The sequence below is a fragment of the Melanotaenia boesemani genome, chromosome 7 (assembly GCF_017639745.1).
Source record: "Melanotaenia boesemani isolate fMelBoe1 chromosome 7, fMelBoe1.pri, whole genome shotgun sequence".
Classification (NCBI taxonomy): domain Eukaryota; kingdom Metazoa; phylum Chordata; class Actinopteri; order Atheriniformes; family Melanotaeniidae; genus Melanotaenia; species Melanotaenia boesemani.
Window position 1 is genome coordinate 24,462,448 of NC_055688.1, and position 20,332 is coordinate 24,482,779.

At 39.2% G+C, this 20,332-nt stretch overlaps 2 protein-coding genes across 7 annotated transcripts in view; both read left to right on the plus strand.

Moving 5' to 3' along the window:
• jakmip1 (janus kinase and microtubule interacting protein 1) overlaps positions 1-6,847 on the plus strand; it is a 22,861-nt gene extending 16,014 nt beyond the window's left edge. For 5 of the 6 annotated variants that reach the window (XM_041989801.1, XM_041989802.1, XM_041989803.1 and 2 more), the window contains 2 exons: positions 419-481; positions 951-1,289. In XM_041989801.1, the coding sequence (XP_041845735.1) occupies positions 419-481; positions 951-1,133 (246 nt within the window). In that variant the 3' untranslated portion in view covers positions 1,134-1,289. Of the gene's footprint in view, positions 1-418; positions 482-950; positions 1,290-1,881; positions 1,984-2,076; positions 2,131-2,220; positions 2,287-2,458; positions 2,528-2,638; positions 2,717-3,706; positions 3,917-5,154; positions 5,221-5,399; positions 5,470-5,577; positions 6,128-6,755 lie in introns of those variants that run through there. The other variant, XM_041989806.1, reaches the window with a different exon arrangement.
• LOC121642829 (protein MLP1 homolog) lies at positions 6,815-19,901 on the plus strand. Its single transcript, XM_041989800.1, has 18 exons — positions 6,815-6,961; positions 7,225-7,366; positions 8,146-9,036; positions 9,489-9,977; positions 10,058-11,524; positions 11,665-11,748; positions 11,948-12,094; positions 13,665-13,781; positions 13,993-14,115; positions 14,212-14,268; positions 14,368-14,889; positions 15,656-15,892; positions 16,048-16,756; positions 17,643-17,773; positions 17,969-18,022; positions 18,118-18,276; positions 18,366-18,415; positions 18,827-19,901. The coding sequence occupies exons 1-16, from the start codon at positions 6,903-6,905 to the stop codon at positions 18,241-18,243; spliced, it is 5,355 nt and encodes a 1,784-aa protein (XP_041845734.1). The 5' UTR covers positions 6,815-6,902; the 3' UTR covers positions 18,244-18,276; positions 18,366-18,415; positions 18,827-19,901.
• The last annotated feature ends 431 nt before the right edge of the window (positions 19,902-20,332 follow it).

Genomic DNA, 20,332 nt, shown 5'->3' on the forward strand with positions numbered 1-20,332 from the left:
TTAAATTTGTTGTTAAAATGTTGTTTGTCTCACTGCACGCTGCTGTTGTGGCTCAATCCATGTCTGTTATTCTGATTTCCTTCTCTGCTATTTTTCATCTCATATTGCCTTCTGCTCCTGCTGTTACTGGGAACTGTTGTGGATTGTGACTGCAACTCAGTTGCCTCTGTTATCACAGGCTGTATTTGCCTGGATCAATAAACTTGTGCTACTGACACTGTCCTCCTGTCCACTTTTTGTGTCTGTCACACATTTGCATGCGTCACTATGAATTATTTGAGGAGGTTGTTTGACTGTAAGTTTTGTTTTTGCTGCTTATTTTACTGACTTTTTTCAGTACACTGTCACTGGGGATCTTTTCCTTTCCTTTGCTTCCAGTGTCATTTCTTGCTGATGGTGTGTTTGGTTGTTATGGCAGGATTCAAAGTGGGTGGAGGAGAAACAATACTTGATCAGGACAAACCAGGAACTGCATGAGAAGGTAAATTTTACTGCTTATACAATTTTTTTTCGACATTAGCTGTTTTATATTAAGACTAGTTTAGTTCCAGGGTTGGCTGTGTTCTTCAGATGTAATGCAAAATACAGTTTTGTTAATGTTTTGTATGTTGTTGTGGCAAATGTGGCAGACTGTTGTAGTTCAGGCTTCTTTTAAAAAAAGGAACGACTCACCCTCTTTCATGAACATATCTGTGGTCTTGTGTTATATATGCTGAGTAATGTCAAATCATTTAGTGGTACATAACAAATTTTTAATATATTTTTGCTTGAACACACTTTAAAGTATAAACAGCCTTAAAGCCTTACTGGATAAAATAAGGGTGAAATAAATGACAGTTAATATACACAATTGGTGGTTTAAGAGCCAGCCTATGATGTGCCTCCTATGATTGTTAAATGATATAAAAACTATTTTTATTCCATAGCAATTCTGGGGTGTGTGTCTGTAGATGTGTGTGTTGCAGCAGGCGGAGTCGCGGCTGCAGGCTGAGGTTCAGGACGCTCGGGACCAGAATGAGCTGCTGGAATTCCGAGTACTGGAACTGGAAGTAAGAGACTGTACCAGCATCAAACTGTCACCAGGAGGCGACAACAACAGTCTCAGCTCCAGACGCAAAACCTACATACAGTGACCCACCAGACAGACACGCATATTCTCAGACACACAGAAAGTTCCTCATCGTTCCTCGCTGTGTGTTCGTGTTTCCTGGTTTTGCATGGCAGCTGTGTGCATGACCCTTCACTGAACTGGATTCTTTTTTTTTTTTTTTTTTTTTTAAACAAATGTGTGAAGATGAATATAGTTTTTGACTAAATAAAAATATATTTAAGTTTACTATCCATTTCAAACTCTGCTCATTTTGTCATTTTTTGCATGCCCCTATTTGTCTACATTTCTCATTAGATAAAAGTTGGTATCAAGTAAAAACTAAAGAGGGATAGATGATCATTTCATTCAAGTGTTTTGAGGTTTGTAATTTATACTGTGGTTTACTTACATTAGCTGATTGGGGTAAATATAAGGGTGCCAACACACATGTTATTTCTCAGTTTATTTGTGTTGCAGTTCTGTCTCCATGTATCATAATGACCAATCCCATTCTTAGTTTTGAGTTGTAGCATGTTTCCCTGTCGATTTGTTTGTCCCTACGAATCCTTTGGGTTTTTACCTCCCTCGTTTTTGGCAGATCCTGACCAATATTTTCAGTGTCATGTAAGTAAATCCTCATTCCCTCCCATTTCACTTTGTATTATTTACTGTCAGTATCAGTCATTTAAATCCTATCACTGCTCGCTACTATTACTGTTTAAGATGAATTATTACACAATTGCAGGGCTACTGTAGACATGTTAGGTTTAACATGGTGCATGTTCTTGTAGGAGAGGGAGCGCAGATCTCCTGCCCTCAACCTCCACATGTCTGCGTTTCCTGAAAACAGTAGTAGTGCCCTGCAGATCTACTGCCACCAGGAGGGAGTCAAGGTGAAATCCTCCTTAAAAAAACAAGCTGTTTACTTAAAAGCTCACTAACAGGATGTGAATATGATGTCCTCTTTGGTTTTTATTTCTTTGCAGGACGTGATCATTCCTGAGCTGATGAAGAAGCTGGATATTTTGGGGGATAATGGGGTTAGTTTTATTACTTTGATTAATAAAACATATCTTTTTAAATCAAGTCAGTCAAATAATTTCTGATAACATTATCCGCCTACTTCTTAGAATCTCAGAAATGAGGAGCAGGTGGCGGTGATCCAGGCAGGGACAGTGATCTCGCTCTGTGAAAAGGTGAACAGAAAGTCTCCAGCACATTATTTCTGCTGCCACACTGAGGACAAACATTGCAACTGTCTGACCTTTTATTCTATATAATCCACTGCAGTTCATTTATTTTTACCAGACATAAATTGAGGAATTTCAGAAAGTTTACATCTTCTTCTTTCTCTGTCTGTCTGTGTAGTGGTTGAAGCAGATTGATAGCACAGAAGCTGCCCTCACACAAAAGATGATCGACCTGGAAAATGACAAGGTGAGAAATTGATTTGAAAAAAAATTGATTTGAAAAAGCCTTCAAATCATCAAATTGCCAACCCAGGCGGCTAATTACTATTTACTTCTATGATATTGTGTCTTTTTGTAGGAGCTATTCAGTAAGCAGAAGGGATTCCTTGAGGAGGAGTTGGACTACAGGAAACAGGCCTTGGACCAGGCCTACATGGTATGAAGCCTTTACAACATAATGCAGCGTGGTTATAATTGCAATACCTGTGTATTTTATAATACAGAAAATCAAGCTCATTATCTGCAAACTCACTAATTTAGCCAGGCCTATGCAAAGAATTAGCTTATAATAAATGATTAGGGAATGTAAGGGTGCATCTCTCTCATTTCAGCATGACACAAACATTTGAAACCCCATTAAACATCATATATGCAATATGCTCCATGAAGGTAAAACTTGTCACATTGTGTTGGGATACTGCATCTTTTACAACTGAAGTCTAAATTGTGTTAATGAGCTAAGCTGCTGAATTGGCTGGGATGATCGGCTGCTTGTGTATGAGCTAATGCTCTTTCATCTTAGAAAGGACAACTCTGATTTCCTCTCTTTTAAAAGTGGAAGACTCAAAGACCTGATTATTCTTTTTTAAATGGCTCAATTTTTAATCAAGTGGAAATTGAAGAAAATTCTAGGCAAAATTGGTTTAATGATATTTAAATAATTAACTTTTTAGCACTATAAAGTGCATTCTCCTCTGCCATTTACTCATTAGTTAGACTGAACCCAGAGAGCAGAAGTTAAAACGTAGAGCACTCTTCGTGTAATTCTAACCATTTTATTTGGTCAGTTTTGCTGTTGGTTTGTGTTTTAAAGTTTCACTTGGTATTATGTTGCTCATAAATTGGTTTTTGCATGGCATTTGCTCTATCATGATGAAACCGTTAATTTTCCTGATGGAGTTTGTATTGTTTATAAAAGAGGCTGCCATGTAAGTGTCAAACCTAAATAGCCACTAATATCAAGTGGAACAATGTTCCTCATAACTGCCATGGTCACAGTGGTGTGTATGTGTGTGGGTGCGCATTTGTGTCTCTGTGTGACCCCATGTGCGTGCTTGTGCATGTCTGCGTGTTTCTGCATGCGCATGTGCACGCCCGTGTGTTTATTTGTGTACCTGTATGCGTGTATATGTGGCTGGCTGTGCAGAGGATCGAGGAGCTGGAGGCCACGCTGTATAGCGCTCTGCAACAGGAGCAGCCGGCATGCCAGGCGGTGGCTGAATCGCTGACAGACAGGCAGAGGGAGGAGCTGAGGCTAGCTGTGGACAAGCTGCGGCGTCAGATTCTCCGGCAGAGCCGGCAGTATGACAGTCAAATCTTACAGGAGCGCATGGAGCTCCTTCAGCAGGCCCAGCAGGTAAGGCTCAAAGCAATCCCAGTCAGGTTGTTGCGTCCTGCCCGTCCTCGGTCTGACCCCTAGTACCTGTCTAAAACTTCTGACCCCACCAGACCTCTGGTGAATGAAAAAGATGCAGTATCCCTGTGCTTGCTCCCTGTAACTATATCTGTAAGTGCAAATGTTGAAATGGACGAGTGAAAAATGAGACAGAATGACTCTGTGCATGTGTGATTGTGTGTTTCACTGTGATCCGAACCCCTCCCCTCCTTCCTCTCCACTCAAGCTGTCCTCTCAGTAGTTTTACACTCATGGTTTGTGCACTTGTTACTCATTGACTACATCAACAATCACAACACATTTAAATTTCATTTAAATCAATTGACTTACTAACACAGTGGCATCTAACCTCAGCATAAAGCATAACATTAACTAATGGAATTTGTCAACAAAAACTACTGATGGATGCTAAGCTGCAGATGAGACTAGAAATCCATATTTTAGGATATTACAGAGCTAGAGCTGTTTGCTTTTTTATCACTTGCATTTTTTGTGGTATTATCACAGCGGGTGGCGGTAAAGAGTCACACCAGGTGTATTAACTGGCAGCCACAGATGATGTGAGGCATTTTAATTAGCTTGGGTGTCGGTGGATGACACGGTTTTTAACGCTGTCACTTTTTTGTTTTGTGCAACTTTATTTTGATCAGAAATGTGAACTGTCATCTGTGCAATACCATAAAAGATAATTGAAAACACATCTCTCCCCTCACCCAGCTAAGTGGCTAAATGCTGCAATCACTACAACTGACATATCTCAGACATATCTCAGACATATCTGGAGAATATGAGCAGAATATCAGAGATATCCACGGATTATTGTGACCTTCACTAGTGTGCAGATACTGCAGGTCACAGATCAGAGTGGTGAGCTGTCTAAGCTGATGTGCCAGCAACAAGTAATAGAGTCAGTAAAATGTCCAGCTTTAAAGTATCAAAGAAGGAGTCAGTTTCACTGTTCACAGTTAAGTTTACTCTTTGGTTACCATAGCACCTCATTCTTATTCAAAATAGCTTCCATAGAGACAGAAGGCATGAAAGGAGGGCATCAATTTATTTATAATACAAGATTAATGGGGTCTTTGGTCAAAGTTATTTATTTATTTATAAATAGGATAATTATGTGTAATTTAACATGGTTTTACTTTTGTATTTGAACGTACCTTGACAAGCTAACCACCTCTGTCTTTGTATTGCAGAGGATTAGAGAGCTGGAGGACAGGATTGACTTGCAAAAGAGACAAATAAAGGAAATAGAGGAAAAGGTACAGAGTAAAATTTGATTTGTTTCTTTCTCTTGTGGCTGTTCTTAAAACAATTGTTTTAAGATTTGAAGTAATTTACATCTACTGTGCTGATGTTTATTTTGTTTTACAATCTTTTTGACACCCTTTTTTCTTCTCTCTTTTTTGTCATCTGTCTCAAACCCTGTGTGCTCCTTCAGTTTTTGTTCCTCTTTTTATTTTTTTCTTTAGCATTTATTCTTTGGCCTTAATGGGATTGATCCACATCAGGTAGAACTTGTAAATAGTGAATTATTCAATTATTTAAGATGGTTAAAGTGATTATAACATCATAGTCAAGAGTAGAAAAATAATGTAGAAACTTTTTTACTTTCTCAGGTGTTCAGATGCTGTGGATGCAAGCAAGGATGACACAAACTTGTTTTTTATGCATTTTTTGACAGTTCATGAAAACCTTATGGCCTTTTTGATTAACAAGCACTTTTGCAGAAGATCCTTACCTGGAATGCAAGAATATTTAAAAATTTTAATATATACCTAGGATTAAAGTCAGATTTATTTGCAATTAACATGTACTATAGTGGTTTTTTAACCTGGGACATTAATACTCCTTTGTGAGAAGCAAACACATTGATTTATTGTGAGAAAACTCTAAATGAGAGGATTACTTGGAGGAAAGCCACAGATGCAGCTGAAAGAATGTCCAGTGGAAAAGCAGAGATGGATGTTGGATAAAAGAGAAAGTTAAAGGCTGAGTGAGGGGGTGAACAAGCTGCGTGCCAGCTGGACATGGAGGATTCTGGCAAAGTCTGTGTCTGTGTTTCTAAGGAAACAAAAGTGCAACTAAGTCCACAGATCAGACATTTAACCTAAAGGAGGCTTGTCATTGCACTGAGGTGGTGAAACTACAGAGGAAACGAAAAACCAGGTTAGTGTTGAAATTTCCTTTTAAAGAATTTTCACCTTTAAACATCTGTTACTCATAAAAGCTAAGGCCTTTTGACTTCTCAGCTTCAGGATGAGATAAACTATGAAAGAACACTTTTTGTATTATTCAACTGTAAACTTTTTTTTTTTTTTTTTTTACTTTTGTGTTCATACTGACTTCTTCACAATGTATTATCCAAAGTTGCTTCCATATTTTTGCCAAACAAACAATCACGTCTGCAGCCCTCTTTGCACAGGGGTAATGATAGCTTTCCCTTATATGCATGTGACAAGACTTTGAAGGCAGACCTGAAACATGTAAAACCGTCCTTTGAGATTTTGGGATGGGATGTTTCATCCAGATTAACATGGTAGTAGGTTCAGGAGGGAGTTGGATGATTAGGAGGTGGGTAACCTGAGAGATACCTATGCCCAACAACTTGCTACCAAGCTGTTGACATGATGAATAATAGATGACTGTATTTTAAATATATGTGTCTTTTTCTTTTTGCGTTGATTTTTGTCTGTGTATTATGACAGACGTGAGAATTTTGATGAAACCTGTAGTCAGGACAAGAGAATGGGAACCATTTAACAGTTTTTCTATATTCACTCTATAATTTCATCAGTTTCTTTGCAACAGGTGGAATTAACTCAGTGGGCACAGACTGATCAGTGCAGGATCACATGACTTCACCAGACAGCAAGTTCCAGAAGCAGATCAATTACCATGGTAACAGACTCCATAGGAAATGAAATGGACATTTTGATTCTGTATGACAGAGTGGAGGTCCAGAAGCAGTTTCAACCATCCATTCAGACAGCTGAGAAACAGGTGAGAACCTGGGGAGAGGGGATCCAGTGACACACACCTGCTACTATATACTCACTTTTGGCCAAGGTGATATCATGTATCACACGCGCAACTAACTGCACTGCGCACTAGCAAGTGAGCTCAGTATTTACAAGAGAAAATATAAACATCTTGAATAGGTTTTCAGACCAGAGAAAGTTATTAAACTTAATATTTTTTGCTAATTTTGTTAAAGTTGGTAATATGGTGTAAACTGAGTTAGTTTTGTTGCACTGTTGTGCTAGGATTAAAGAGTTAGAGAAGTCCGAGAGGAGTCTGTCGAGACAGCTTTATCTGCTAGCCCCTGCATCCCAGCTCCCCAGCATGCAGCACTCCCAGAGGCTGGACCACAGACTCCACATGCTCAGGGAGGAGGTCAGGACCATGGTGAGTGCTCTCTACAAAAAAACTGTAAAACATATTAACAGTCATGGAAGATCCCTCTGTCTGCAGTTATAGACAAAAAAAAAGTGCATTTTACATGGTTGGAGAAAGTCATAGAAAATTATAACCCTCAAACAAATTATTTACATAAAAAAGCAGAGCTACTAAAGCTGGATTGCAAATGGACTGCATTGTGTTTTTAAAATCATTAACAGAACCACATTGATTAAAACTATGCTGAATTATGACTCGGAATATTGTCAATTGTGCCTGGCCAATCTAAATGAAAAACACACAAAGTAAGGTGAATTACGCCTTGTGTTTTGAGTAATGTTAATATTTTGAATCTGTACATGTTTGTTTTTGCATTGGCCCAGTATGTGGTTCAGTTGCAGCTACTGATGGGCACTGGGATGCTGACAATATTTTTGTTAAGTTTGTTGCTTCTGTTTGTTTGCATGCTTGTTGCCTGTTTGATTATAAGAGATGTTTTTAATCATACCAGCCCAAAGAAAAAAATTCACCAGCAACAGTCCCCACACATCCACTTTGTGGTTTATCAGCAATTTCACACACATACACACACACAGTGTTATTCAATTACAGTAGATCTGTAGACTAACTTTCATTAAAATGTTTTGTTTCTTATTAATAAAGATTAAGACCAAATCACCAAAACACACTTCAAAAGCTGCCATTAATATTCAATGATGCGTATCTTTGGAGCAATTTATTCCAAACTATACAAATTTTTATTCCGGTCTCTTTTCTGTTCTACTCAGACTCGGGAGAAGGAGCGAGGGGAACGAGTTTGGAGGGAGCGACTGCAGCGCTGTCAGAGGCAGCTGAAGGACAAAGAGGAGGAGATGAGTCGCCAGTCCCAGTACTTTGAGAACTTTAAAAGCCAACTACAACACAAGCTCAGCCTGGGTCGAGACAGAGAGCAAAGCCTACAGAATCGCATCTACACTTTAGAAAAGCAGCTACTTGACTTTACTGTGAGTGCTGCCACTGGGGTGGCAATGATCAGCACAGTCAGAATCACTGCTGGGACTGGGGCGCACTTAGAAGAACAAAACAGGCTGCCTTCCATGAGAGGAGAAGGTGAAGGAGAAGAGGAGAGAAAGGAAGAGAGGAGGAAGCAATGGCAGCTAAAAATGGAAACTGACAGAGAGGAAAGGCGAGAGGGTGATGAAGGAAAGACAGATATAGATGGACTAAGAAACACAGACACAAAACAAGCCTCAAACGAGGTCAGGCTGCAAGGCTTCATTATCAGCCTGCAGGAGGATCTTAGGGTGTTGCTGGAGCGGGAGGAGGATGGGATGACTGAGCGGAGGGCACTGATGGAGCAAATCCAGGAGGCCCAAGAGAACAGCCACCTCCTGGGCTGTGAATTGGAAGAGATGAAGACTGAACTGCATCAGATGAAACTGTCTGAGAGCTCCCTTTTGGAGGAGGTTGAAGAGCTTAAAGAGGAGAATGAGAAACTCCAGCAGATCCTCAGTTATGCAGCTAACCAAACACCACCTCAGCCATCAACAAACCCTGAGTCCACATGCACTAGTCCTGGGACAAGCTCACCTCGATGGAGTCCAGCTGTTTGTCCTGCATCCTCAAACTCTCTGTCTACCACTGCCATAGAACATTCCTTGCCAAATAAATCAGGACAGGTGGGTAAGACACGGTTAACAATATCATAATCAGTATTTGATCGGGTTGTTTTGTTCACATCCAAATATATTGTGAGAATAAGAACAGTTCAGTCATTCACTCTATGTTGTTTACATCTGCCATATGGGCAAACAGGTCCAACTTATTTTCGTATATTGTACATAGTGAATTAAATATTTACGTTCTGGAATGAAAATGGACTTTAAAATGAAATCCTATCAATATATATAAGGTAGAATGAGCCACATAAGAGTTCAAAATAAGTTCACAGCTGATTTACTCTGTTCATGAGAAAAACTTAAACCAGTAGATTTCAGAAATGCATAAGTTGCATCTAATTAAGCTAATTTTTCATGTGAAACTACAGTACTATTATGTGCATGAATGACAGGGAAATATTTGAAATGGAATTGGGAAAAATACTCTATATGTTACAAATTGTTTTCTGTAGGTCCAGCCAGCTGTTGATGAGGGCCGAGTTCAGGCTCCTTTAGTGGCAGTTTCACCGGTGGACCACCAGGGCGCAACAGAACACCTACAAAACAGTACAGATGATTGCTACTCATCTGCCAAAACAAGAACTCCACCAACACATCCACATGATTCTGTGAACCAGTTTTATCACTTTGGCTCTAAATCCAAAACAAATTTCCAGTCACTTTCCTTCACTACGGAGTCCTTTAGTGAGTTTAAACTGGGGAACCTTGAAGAAACTCCCAGTGAGGAATCTGATGCTTTAAGGGAAGCCTTCAGAAGTTTGGGATTAGGGGAAGATCTTGAGGCTCTTAAAGCGCAACGTGAGCACCTAGAAGTCACCCTGCAACACACACAGGAACAGCTGAAGGTGATGGCTCAGGAGAATGCTCGACTGAAATCACAGCTCAGGAAACGGGTAGAGGAACAGCAGACAAAAGCAGAGCAGCAGTCATCAGGAGAGCAGGTATGATCTCAAATATTTTTAAACCTGAGGAAAGTTTGCTCTGCATCCAGTAAATCAACAAATTCTTCTTCTCTGTACAGATTACAATCCCATCCATCTATGATGGAGATGACCATCTCTCATCATCGCCGATCCAAGATGACATGATTCTTGGCACTGCTCAGGATGATCTTGTCCAAGCCCTGAATCATGAAAACCGTGCCTTGGCAGATCGGATCCAAGAGCTACTGGCTCACATTGAGCACAGAGAGGAAGAAATCAAGAAAGAGGAAAAGCATCTTAGGGAACGAATTTCCAGGCTGGAGAAGGAGGGAGTCAGGCTGGAGCAGGAGAACCAAGAACAAGGGTGTTTAATCTCAGAACTCACCAGGAAGACTGAGGATGATCTAAATACCATTATGGACCTTCAGCAAAAGTTAATAGCAATTGGAGAAGTTACAGAGGAATCAAAGGGTTGTACACTACAGTATAGGGCTCAGTGGCAAATTGAACACACCGCTGGGAAATCAGAACGCTTTCTAAACAACAACCTAGAGGAATGTGTGGACAGTTTAGTTGCTAATGTGGTACAAGATGACAAAACACAGGTCAGTCAAGAAACTGGCAGTTTGACCACAGTTTCATCATCTGGTTGTCAACATAATAACCAGAATGACTCTTCACAAAACATCTCACAGAACAGTCTGCATGTCACTTCACAGGCAAACCAAGTTCAACAGCTGACCAACTCAATCCATAGCCTCAAAACAGAGCAGGATGAACTAACTGGCAACATACATTCACTCAGAGAGCAACAAAGAGAAGTTACCCTGTCAGTCCAAACACAGACTGAAGAGAAGCAGCAGCTAACTCGCACAGTTTGGACACTAAAGGAGCAGAAAGATTGCATCTCTCAGGCTCTGATTGACCTTAAACAAGAGAAAGAGCAGTTAAGCAGGGTTGTCTGCAGGCTAAAGGATGAGAGAGATCAGTTTATAAAGTCCATGAGTGGCCTAAAAGAAGAAAATGAGCAGCTAACTAAGTCTTTATCTGCTCTTCAAAGAGATGAAAAGGCTATAATAGAATCTCTCTCAAGTGGTAAAGACGAGAGAGATCTGATCATACAGTCGCTGCAAGGTTTACAGACAGAGAGCGACCAGTTAAGCCAGACAGTGCTTCATATGAAACAACAGAGAGACAAACTAACCAATTCCCTGAAGTGTCTGACAGAACAGATAGACCAGGAGCAATTAGCTTCTACGTCAAAAGAAGAACATGACCGTTTGATAAAGACAATTTACAGTTTGAAGGAAGAAAAAGGGAAACTCGAGCATTCAATTAGAAGCCTGAATCAGGAGGAAAAACAGATAATGCAGATAGTTCTGGGTTTGAGAGAGGAAAGAAATAGTCTTCAAGTTGTGCCCATCCAAACAAACACAGAAGACCGGAATCAACAGCACCAGCTGTTAAATAAAGTCATTGGTGGTAAGACGAAGAAGATTCTTGCTGAGACAGGAGATGCTGCACCCAGATGTGAGACCGACAACCACAGAGAAACGTTCTTTCAGGTATGAAGTGATCTGATTTACACTCCTGTTCTTCACATCATTGCATGTTGTCAGTTTGTTTCCTGTCAGTGTTCTAGATGTTGGTTTATCATGGCTACTGATAACTGTTTACATCTCCTGGTTTTACTGGATAACAACAGCAAAGTGAACCAATGAGGAAGATTGAAGCTTTGGCAGCAGAATTAAAGAAGTCACAAGAGGAACTGGACAAGAGTCATGTAGAGGTGAGGGTAAAAAAAAAACTTCCTCTTTATAAGTGTTTTTATGTTTTCATCAGCTTTTATCTTAAGTTTTAAAAAAAAGTTTGTTTTCACTAGGGAATGTGAAGCTGCATTTTTATTTTCTCATCATTTTAAATACACAGGGCCACGATATAAACTTAAAAGCCTCAATAACCTCACTTCATTGTGTGTGCGTGTTCAGAGCAAGAGGTTGCAGAGTGAACTGTCTCAGTCTGAAGCAAGACGAGAGGAAGCTGAAAAAAAAGCAGCTGAGCAGGTGATGAGACTGACAGATACAGCCAATCAGATGGAAGATGTCAAGAAGGAAAATGAGAGCCTCACAACTTGGGTATTAAACCATATATATACAGTTACAATCCAAATGTTCCAAATATTCTAGTGATGTGAATGATTTTTCACATACTGTTGACTATATAAAACCCCCAGACCCCCCAGATCACTATTTATTATTTAATAAGGAACCTTAATGACCCTCCATAAAGTTTCTGATTTAGTGTTAAAGTTCTTTCATCTTGAGCAGTTTTCTAAAAAGCAACACAAACTTAAATGTTTATTTATTTGATTTGAACCCTTACTAAATAGGCACAAAAACAAATTAAATGATTTGTGTTTGATTTCACTGACCACCTTTATACTATTTTAGAAAATATATCCATAAATCTACAATTTGATGACATGCATAGACTTAGAAAATTGGAAAAAGATGCTATTGGGTTTACCACTGAGTTACAGCATCCTTCCTTTTTATTACACTTATTGGAAACTGGGAAAATTCTGTTGGAAGTTTTTAAGAGAGATATTTGTCCATTCTTGTTAAATGCAAGATTTCAGCTGCTCAACAGTTGATGATGTTAATGTTCACGTTTCCTGATGGAAAGGCAGTTCGATGAGGTGTGAGTGCCCCCTTTGGGCAAGAGTGTGCAACTGCACTATTGACGACATGGACATGTGGATGCTGAAAATGAAAGTTATGAGCAGCAGTAAGCACATGGAGAGCAGACTCTAAGGTGGACTTCTAGGCAACCGAATGTTGAGTTGTGTGCATTTCTGAACTTTCTGAACTTCCACACACATTCATTAAACTCCACACCTGTAAGCCTGTGGTTGCGTTACTGTGTTGTGTTTACGGGTGATGATAAAGAAGGTTAACCTCATCACCTTTGTGTTCTGACTGACACCCCATGGTGAACATCATAACCTTCTTACCTACCACCTAAACAGTCCTCCATGAATATCACACTAAAATTTCCTCTTCACGATGCTCTGTATGATTTCAATAGGAGACAGATGTAGACTGCAGGCAGACCTGTGAAGTACACTTAGTCCGTATCTATAAACAACACGGCTCTAAGTCATGTGGAATGAGATTGTCCTGCTGAGATAACCACAGACCTTCAGGAAAAATGTCTTCTTGATTGTAGCATGTAACAGTTCAAAATTCCAACAGACACCTCTGCACTCAAAAATTTGCAATATGATGTCCAATTTTACCAAAAGCAGCTGAAATTTGGACTTGTCTAATCACAGAACACATGTCCACCATCTGCCTGTCCATCTGAGATGAGCTCATTCCCTGAGAACTCAGTGTATCTGTGCAGAGTTAAAGTATGGCTTTGTCCTTGTGTGATACAGTTTTGGGTTACATTTCTGGATATAGCAGCAGAATGTGCTGAGTGGTTTGGGTTTTCCAAGATCCTGCTGATCATGGTGGAATGACTCACCATCCAGATTATACCCATATGGAGGAATGCATGAAACATTTTTAGTTTTTTAAGTTTGTCAATCAGGTAATGCAAGTGTGTTTCTTAAGTCTAGGTCTTTTGTGATTGAATCTCTTCAGGTTCAAAGTCAAGTAAAGTTTGTTTGTCAGACCTAAAGAGTATCTGTGTCTGCTGCAGGTGAAGGAGCTGCAGAATAAACTGACTGGTCTGCTCAGGGAGAAGTCTGATGCTCTGTCTCTGAAGGCACAAATAGAGGAGCAATACAACATCCTCAATGCTCAGCTCAAAGCAAAAGTAAGAATAACAACCTTTTTTTTCTAAAATTCTAAGTTTCAATATATTTCAATCTAACAATCTTTAGCAGTGAACTATTATAAAGCTGATGAAATGATGCCTTACAGAAATAGCAGAAAGCTTTGTTCATTGTAACTCTTAAATCAGAATAATTGTTCTTCAGCTGCTTGAAGCCATTTTATATAAGGTGTGTTTGTGTGAAACCCCACAGACTGTCGCTCTAGAGGAGCTGAACTCAGAGTATATAGCTCTGAAACGAGGACAGGGCTGCAGGGATGATCTCGGTACTGTTCTTGTCTCACTCAGAGCACGCTACAATGACATCAGAGCTAAGGTGGGTGCCTGTTATAGTCAGTTATGGTTTGCTGTTTGTTTTGAGTATGCTTTTATTTTTATCTTACTTCTTTAAGTATTTTATTTTTGTTTGTAGTATGATGCACTCCTTAAAAGGAAAAGCCAGGCAGATCTAGATGTTGCTCCTTTAAAGGTGAGGAAGCAGTTGTGTCACTGCTGTGGAGGAGTGTTTGTGCTGTTGAACAGTTCTTATTGGGTGATCTTGACTGACAGACATTTTGTCCAACGACAGGCCAAGCTGTCTTGTCTGGTGGTGAAGTGTCAGGAGAGGAACATCTTGTTAGCTCAGATGTTGAAGTCCATGCACAGACAAGGCTGTATGGATCTCAAGCTCACACAGCAGGTTGAACATCTGCTTGGTGATGCAGCTCTGCAGGACTACGCTGCAGCATTCACACCAGGCAGCAACATACAGACCCAAGATTGCTTTCATCAGTTTACACAAGAATTTATTTCAAGACTTCAAGACTACACCAGCCGATCCATACCTGATCAAACCTGTCCAGTTTACGCAACCTCGGTGAGCAAGAATCAAAATGGAATCTCACCCGAATCTGGAGATCAGCATGGTCAAAGTGAAAAAAACCCTTCAATATTCCCTGGTAAAAGTTCAACAAATCTGAAAGACTCCAATGGATTCCCACTTGTAGATGCAGGAACACTAAAGAAAACCTCACCTGTGCAAGATCATGCAAGCGTCCTGGTGTCACCTGTGGTTCCAACGAAAGTGAGCATGATCACCAATACTTCACAGGTGAGATATAAACAAACACCTAAAAATACGTGTGGTTATGCATAATTTGCAGCTATACTACTTAGTTACTCTAACAGAGTGAAATGAGTTTTTCATTTCTCATGGCAAGAGGTGTCGAACATTAACCAAACTGGTTGATGGGACCGCTGAAATTAGTTCAATGAACAACGAAGATGAGTCGTTCAAGTAAGAAATATCAAAATAAAAGCTCAAAGCTGGAAAAGCTACTGGGTAGACTCTTGAATGTTGAGTAGAATTGGTCTATCTGTGATGTATTCAGAGTCAACCTGACTGCTAAATAGCTGGAAAGAACTTACAATACTGTATAAAACAACCAAGAAACAATTTTACTTACAAAACTTTTTTTTTTTTTTATAAATTTTCATCCTATGGAATATTTTTAAACTGCCTGAGCTCTCTAAAATTAGGTATGTCTGATAAATGAGGGCCTTAGCTTATATGATTTTATTTCTGTTCTTCCATTCCTTTGTTAACTGGACTGATTTTAAAAAATGTGATATGTGTTTTGACACTGAGGGATAGTTTTCATAGAGCAAAAATCTATAAATAAACAAGCAAATGTCCTGTTTGCCCCTGTGTCTGTGAAATTAAATCATTACTCCTTTCTATATAACACCAACAAAGTATGAGACTTGATTTAATAAAGGTATGCCAGTGTTTATAGCTGCCAAATAATATTGTCTTTGATCATTTTTATTTCAAATTTGAAATCATTAATAAAGTCTTATCCTAACCCACACCGCAGTTGTCTACTCCCAGTGGACCAGCCCAATCAACTGGTCGACCAGAGAAATTTGGAAGTCATCATTTGGAAATGAAAGAGAAGTCCTCCTTAGACCCAACCGGTGTGAGTGAATCCTTAGAGAGTTCTATTTCTTCCTCCTCCAGCACCAGAGTCAGTCTGAACAGGAGGCTGAGTAGTCCCGAAAAGGTTCTCAACCTACATGAGCAACTGCAGAAGACCTTGATGAGCAGCTTTCAGGTACATTCACTGTCTGTGAACTTGAGGTAGCTACTCTTGGCAAAGGATTAGTATTAGTGTTATTTAAAAACAATGAATGGACTACTTTCCTGCTATATAGTTTCTGCTACTTTGTTAAATATACCTTTTTTATTCATTTATTTATTAATTCTAAGGCAGCAGATAGCAGAGGAAGAGGACAACAGCCTAGAAGATGTCTGTCACTTTCTGTTCCTGCAGACCTGAAGTCACCCAAAGCAAAGAAGCAGAATCTCGGTCTCAGTTTTACACACACCCATCCTCTCCCAGCTGCTTCAAGCCCAACTAAAGATATTCCAGTTGTAACAACCAAGCCTGCCACCTCTAATAAGTCAGCAACACTTTTTAATGCAGTTGCATGTAGATCTGCGAATGCAGCATTGAGCCGTAGCATGTTTACAAACCAGAGCCCTAAAGCAGATGTATTTAAAACATCTGCTCTGTCCAGCTCATTTATCTTTCCCCCTTCTGCAACTGTGGAACACAGAAAAGACAAATCCATCTCAAGTTGTGGCACTAATACTTTAATACCGTCAAACCAGACAAAGAAAATCAGTACTGTAACTGATATAGCTGAGGCTACAGCTACAGCTCCTGTAATTTTGAACTCCAAGGTCTCCAGTCCAAACAGCACTCCCTTGGCTTTGACTGTCTCTAATATACCAACTGCCCCCAAGTTTAATATTTGTAACATGGCCTCTAAAACACATGGTGCTGACCCCACAAGTGATACCTTTACATTCATTACTTCCTGTCAGTCTGCTCAATCCTCTCCAACAAGAAGATCCAACATGTCAATCAAAGAGTTGACTGCATCTTTTGAAAAGAGTCCAAGACCCCAAACAGGTAGTGTTCACATAGTTTCATTATAATATTCAAAGGTAACAATGATATTTGCCTCTGCATATTTATGTGTCTCTCCACTGATCCATCCTAAGGAAGGTTAGCTTCCTCTGATCGGACACCTTTGCAGGTGTCAATAGACCCTTTCTGCTGCTTCAAATCAGCTTTTCTGGTGTATTTGTTAGTTGAGTTAAGAGCGATAGACATAAAATTTTGAAAAAACATTTAATTTCATGCAAAATTAATATTTATGCCTCTGACTACAAAATGAATCATCAGCTTTTTTTTTTATTGCTTTCAATTAAATCACATAAATGCTCACATTAATGTGATGTATGGAGAAAAGCAATTCATATAAAAACATGGAGGAGGACCTGCATCATATCAGGAAGAAAATAAAAACATGGCATGCATTTCTACACTAATAAAAACATTGCTGGTGTCAGTTTTCATTGCCAATTTTTGGTTTGCACATAGATGTGGATGAGAAAAGATGAATGGAAATGGTAAAAATAGAAAAGAAAAAAAGACATGCACAACCTTGTACACGAGGAGAGAAAACATGGTTTTGTGCACCACTCTGTGCATGATGTAGCAGGTCAAATCTGCAGAATATTATCTTTTGTTGTGTACTGCTGTGATGTGATTACACTGCATCTGTAGATGAGCTGCTCTTTGTGTCTTTTTTTAATACCAGTGCAGATTTGGTCTGTTTGGTTATTTCCTGTTTATTGCCCAGATAACTCCCTGATGATCTTTATGTTATCATTTGTTATTGTTGGCAGTGTTTTAGAAACAATGAATGATGAAAGTAACATGTAATTCCACAACGAAAGACATACACGATTTTGCTGTTGCTGAGCACATTTCTTTGTCTAATTCATTACAGAAGCTCCAGCTGAGGTTCGCTCTGTTGATGTCATCAAAACAGTTGGCCAGAGCAGCCTGCTGATTGGCTGGGAGAGGCCACTGCTTGATGAGCTGGGCTGCAGTAATGGCACTTTTGTGTATGGATACAGGGTAGGCAACGCTAACATGGACTTTAACTCTGGAAAGTTTACTTATTTTTCATATTATTTAACCTTTATTTTACCAGGGAATCCCACTGAGATTACGAAATCTCTTTTTCAAGGGTCCCCTGGCCAAGACAGCAGCAGTCCAAGTTAAGTATTTATTTACGTGCTGAAATGTTTTTCTTGTGCCTATTTCCTTCAGGTGTTGGTAGATGGGGATTTCCACAAATCTGTCATGAGCTCAGCATGCACCAAGGTACCAGATGTCCTTTATACCTTACACCTGTATATTACTGCATTTTATTACCACTAACAAATTTGAACATGCTTTATATGTTTATCTGTGTACAGTGTATTCTAGAGAACCTTGATCTGAGTGTCCCAGTCCACATCAGTGTCCAAACTCTAGGCTCCAATGGTCTCCGCTCAAACAGTGTCCACACCGTGTACAGGAAAACAGACACTGACAGTCTCTGATTACAACAACCCACAGTTAGGTTACATCAGCAGGTGGGCTCAGTATTATTAGACACCACTTTCTGTTTTTTTTGTCTAACATGAATCAAATGGGTCTTAAATTTATGCTTTTGTGTTTGCAGAAATACAGCGACGTCTCAGTGAAAGCCTTCCAAGGGCTAAGCTTTAAATAGTAAGTCAGTGTTCGTTACTATATAGGTCACAAACACTATATACGTTTTTAACTTAGTTTTTGTTTGTGTACTTCTTTACATTCAAATAAATGTTTATGCCTAATTTGTGCCATTGTTTTGTTGTGTGGTTGTTGTGTTCATGCAGTTTTCAAATTGTGGCATGAAACATAATTCAGACATTTAAGTGTAATCTGTTTAAATCTAATTAGATTGAATTAATTAAATTGTATTTAGTTTTGCTAAATTAAATTAGATTTAGTTTCTTTTGTTACAGAAATCCAACACTTCAAAGTTTGAGGCCATACAGTGACAGTCTATTTTTCCTCTGTCCTGTGTCTCCTGTGTCTCCTGTGTGTGTGTGTGTGTGTGTGTGTGTGTGTGTGTGTGTGTGTTCGCCCTTCTGTGCACAGCCATCTATATCTGCCACCCCCTGTGGAAGCGTCCTAACCTCCACCTCAGCTGAGACACGCAGTCACACTGCTGGAAGAACCACACCATGTGAGGCTCAGGTCAGCCAATCAGGAAAACTCATTTCACATGGATATCACCTGCCTATGAACATGCAACGACCTGCGATAGCCACTCAGCCTCCAAACAATTAACTGAAGATGTCAAACAAATTACTTGTTAAGATTTCTGCCTCTGCACTCAAAGTAGGTCTTTATGTACAAACAGCCTTTTCCATGATGGAAGAACTTCCTATCTCACTTTACTGAATGAGGAAGAAGTTTTAAACTCCAGGTGAAGGACTTGCGAGACTGCCAATCAAACAAATCCTGAAAGGTTTGAAGAGGATTTCTTGATGATTTCAAGATGAGTCACATTTAAAACCCAACATTTCCTGACAATATTCAAGCAAGACATGAAAATGTTGGAGTGATGTCTGCATCTACTGCAACTTTCTACGCTGTGTTAAACACCTGGGAGATCGTGTGTCATAATACTTCATCAAAGAGCACACCGCCGCCTCTCTGGAGTCTACGATGTGCAAAACATGAAATCCTTTCTGATAGCAACACATGCTGAAGGTCATTATACTTGATTTTTACACGTGAAGCCAAATATGTGAAAAGATGATTCACTCCAAAGACTTGTTTTTCCCTCTTCTCATAAACACAGAAGCCAGATGTTAAGTTGTAAAACTTGCACACAATCATTAATAGTATTAATACAGAAAAAAGATTTAAAATGAGATTATCAGATATTTTTTGTAGAGAATATTATGAAAGATGCCAGTTTACCACACACTGTTAGTCTGTAAGTGACACTTTGATTTTCATACCTAATTGATATCTGGTTTGCACGCATTCTTTTTATTTTTTTTATTTTCTAAATATTCAGAACACATCCTATGTTTTCACTCTATGTACAGGTGTGGCGTGATCATGGTGCAGAAAAGGTATTTTTTTATCAGTAATTGAAATTATTGATTTCCCACTGTTTAACTGTACAGAGAATAAATGTTTATATAATAATAAATATGAATCCAGTGTTTGTGCATCTGTTTTAACATTCAGATATCATAAATCTACTCGATTGCTACTTCAAAAATACTTATGAATGAATTGCTTCCTTAAATTTTATTTATTAGAAAATGAAAACCTTCCACTAATGAACGCTAGATGGCAGCCAGTAGGGCAAAAAAGGACAAAACAAACAAAAAAAAAAAAACACATCATTGGCAGTGTTGTAATCTGAGTAAAAACACCAGACAGGGACTTTTAACAGAGATTTATTTAATTGGCTGATGTTAATGTGCATAAAAATGCATGCTAAAGTTGCCTGAAACATCTTGGCGACTGCTTATCTACTCTGGATAAACCACCAAAAACTGAGGTGAGAGAACAAGAAGCATAAGCAGCAAAAAGAGGCTTATTACTCACTTGCTGTGCTCAGCAGCTTTGAGAGCTCCTCTG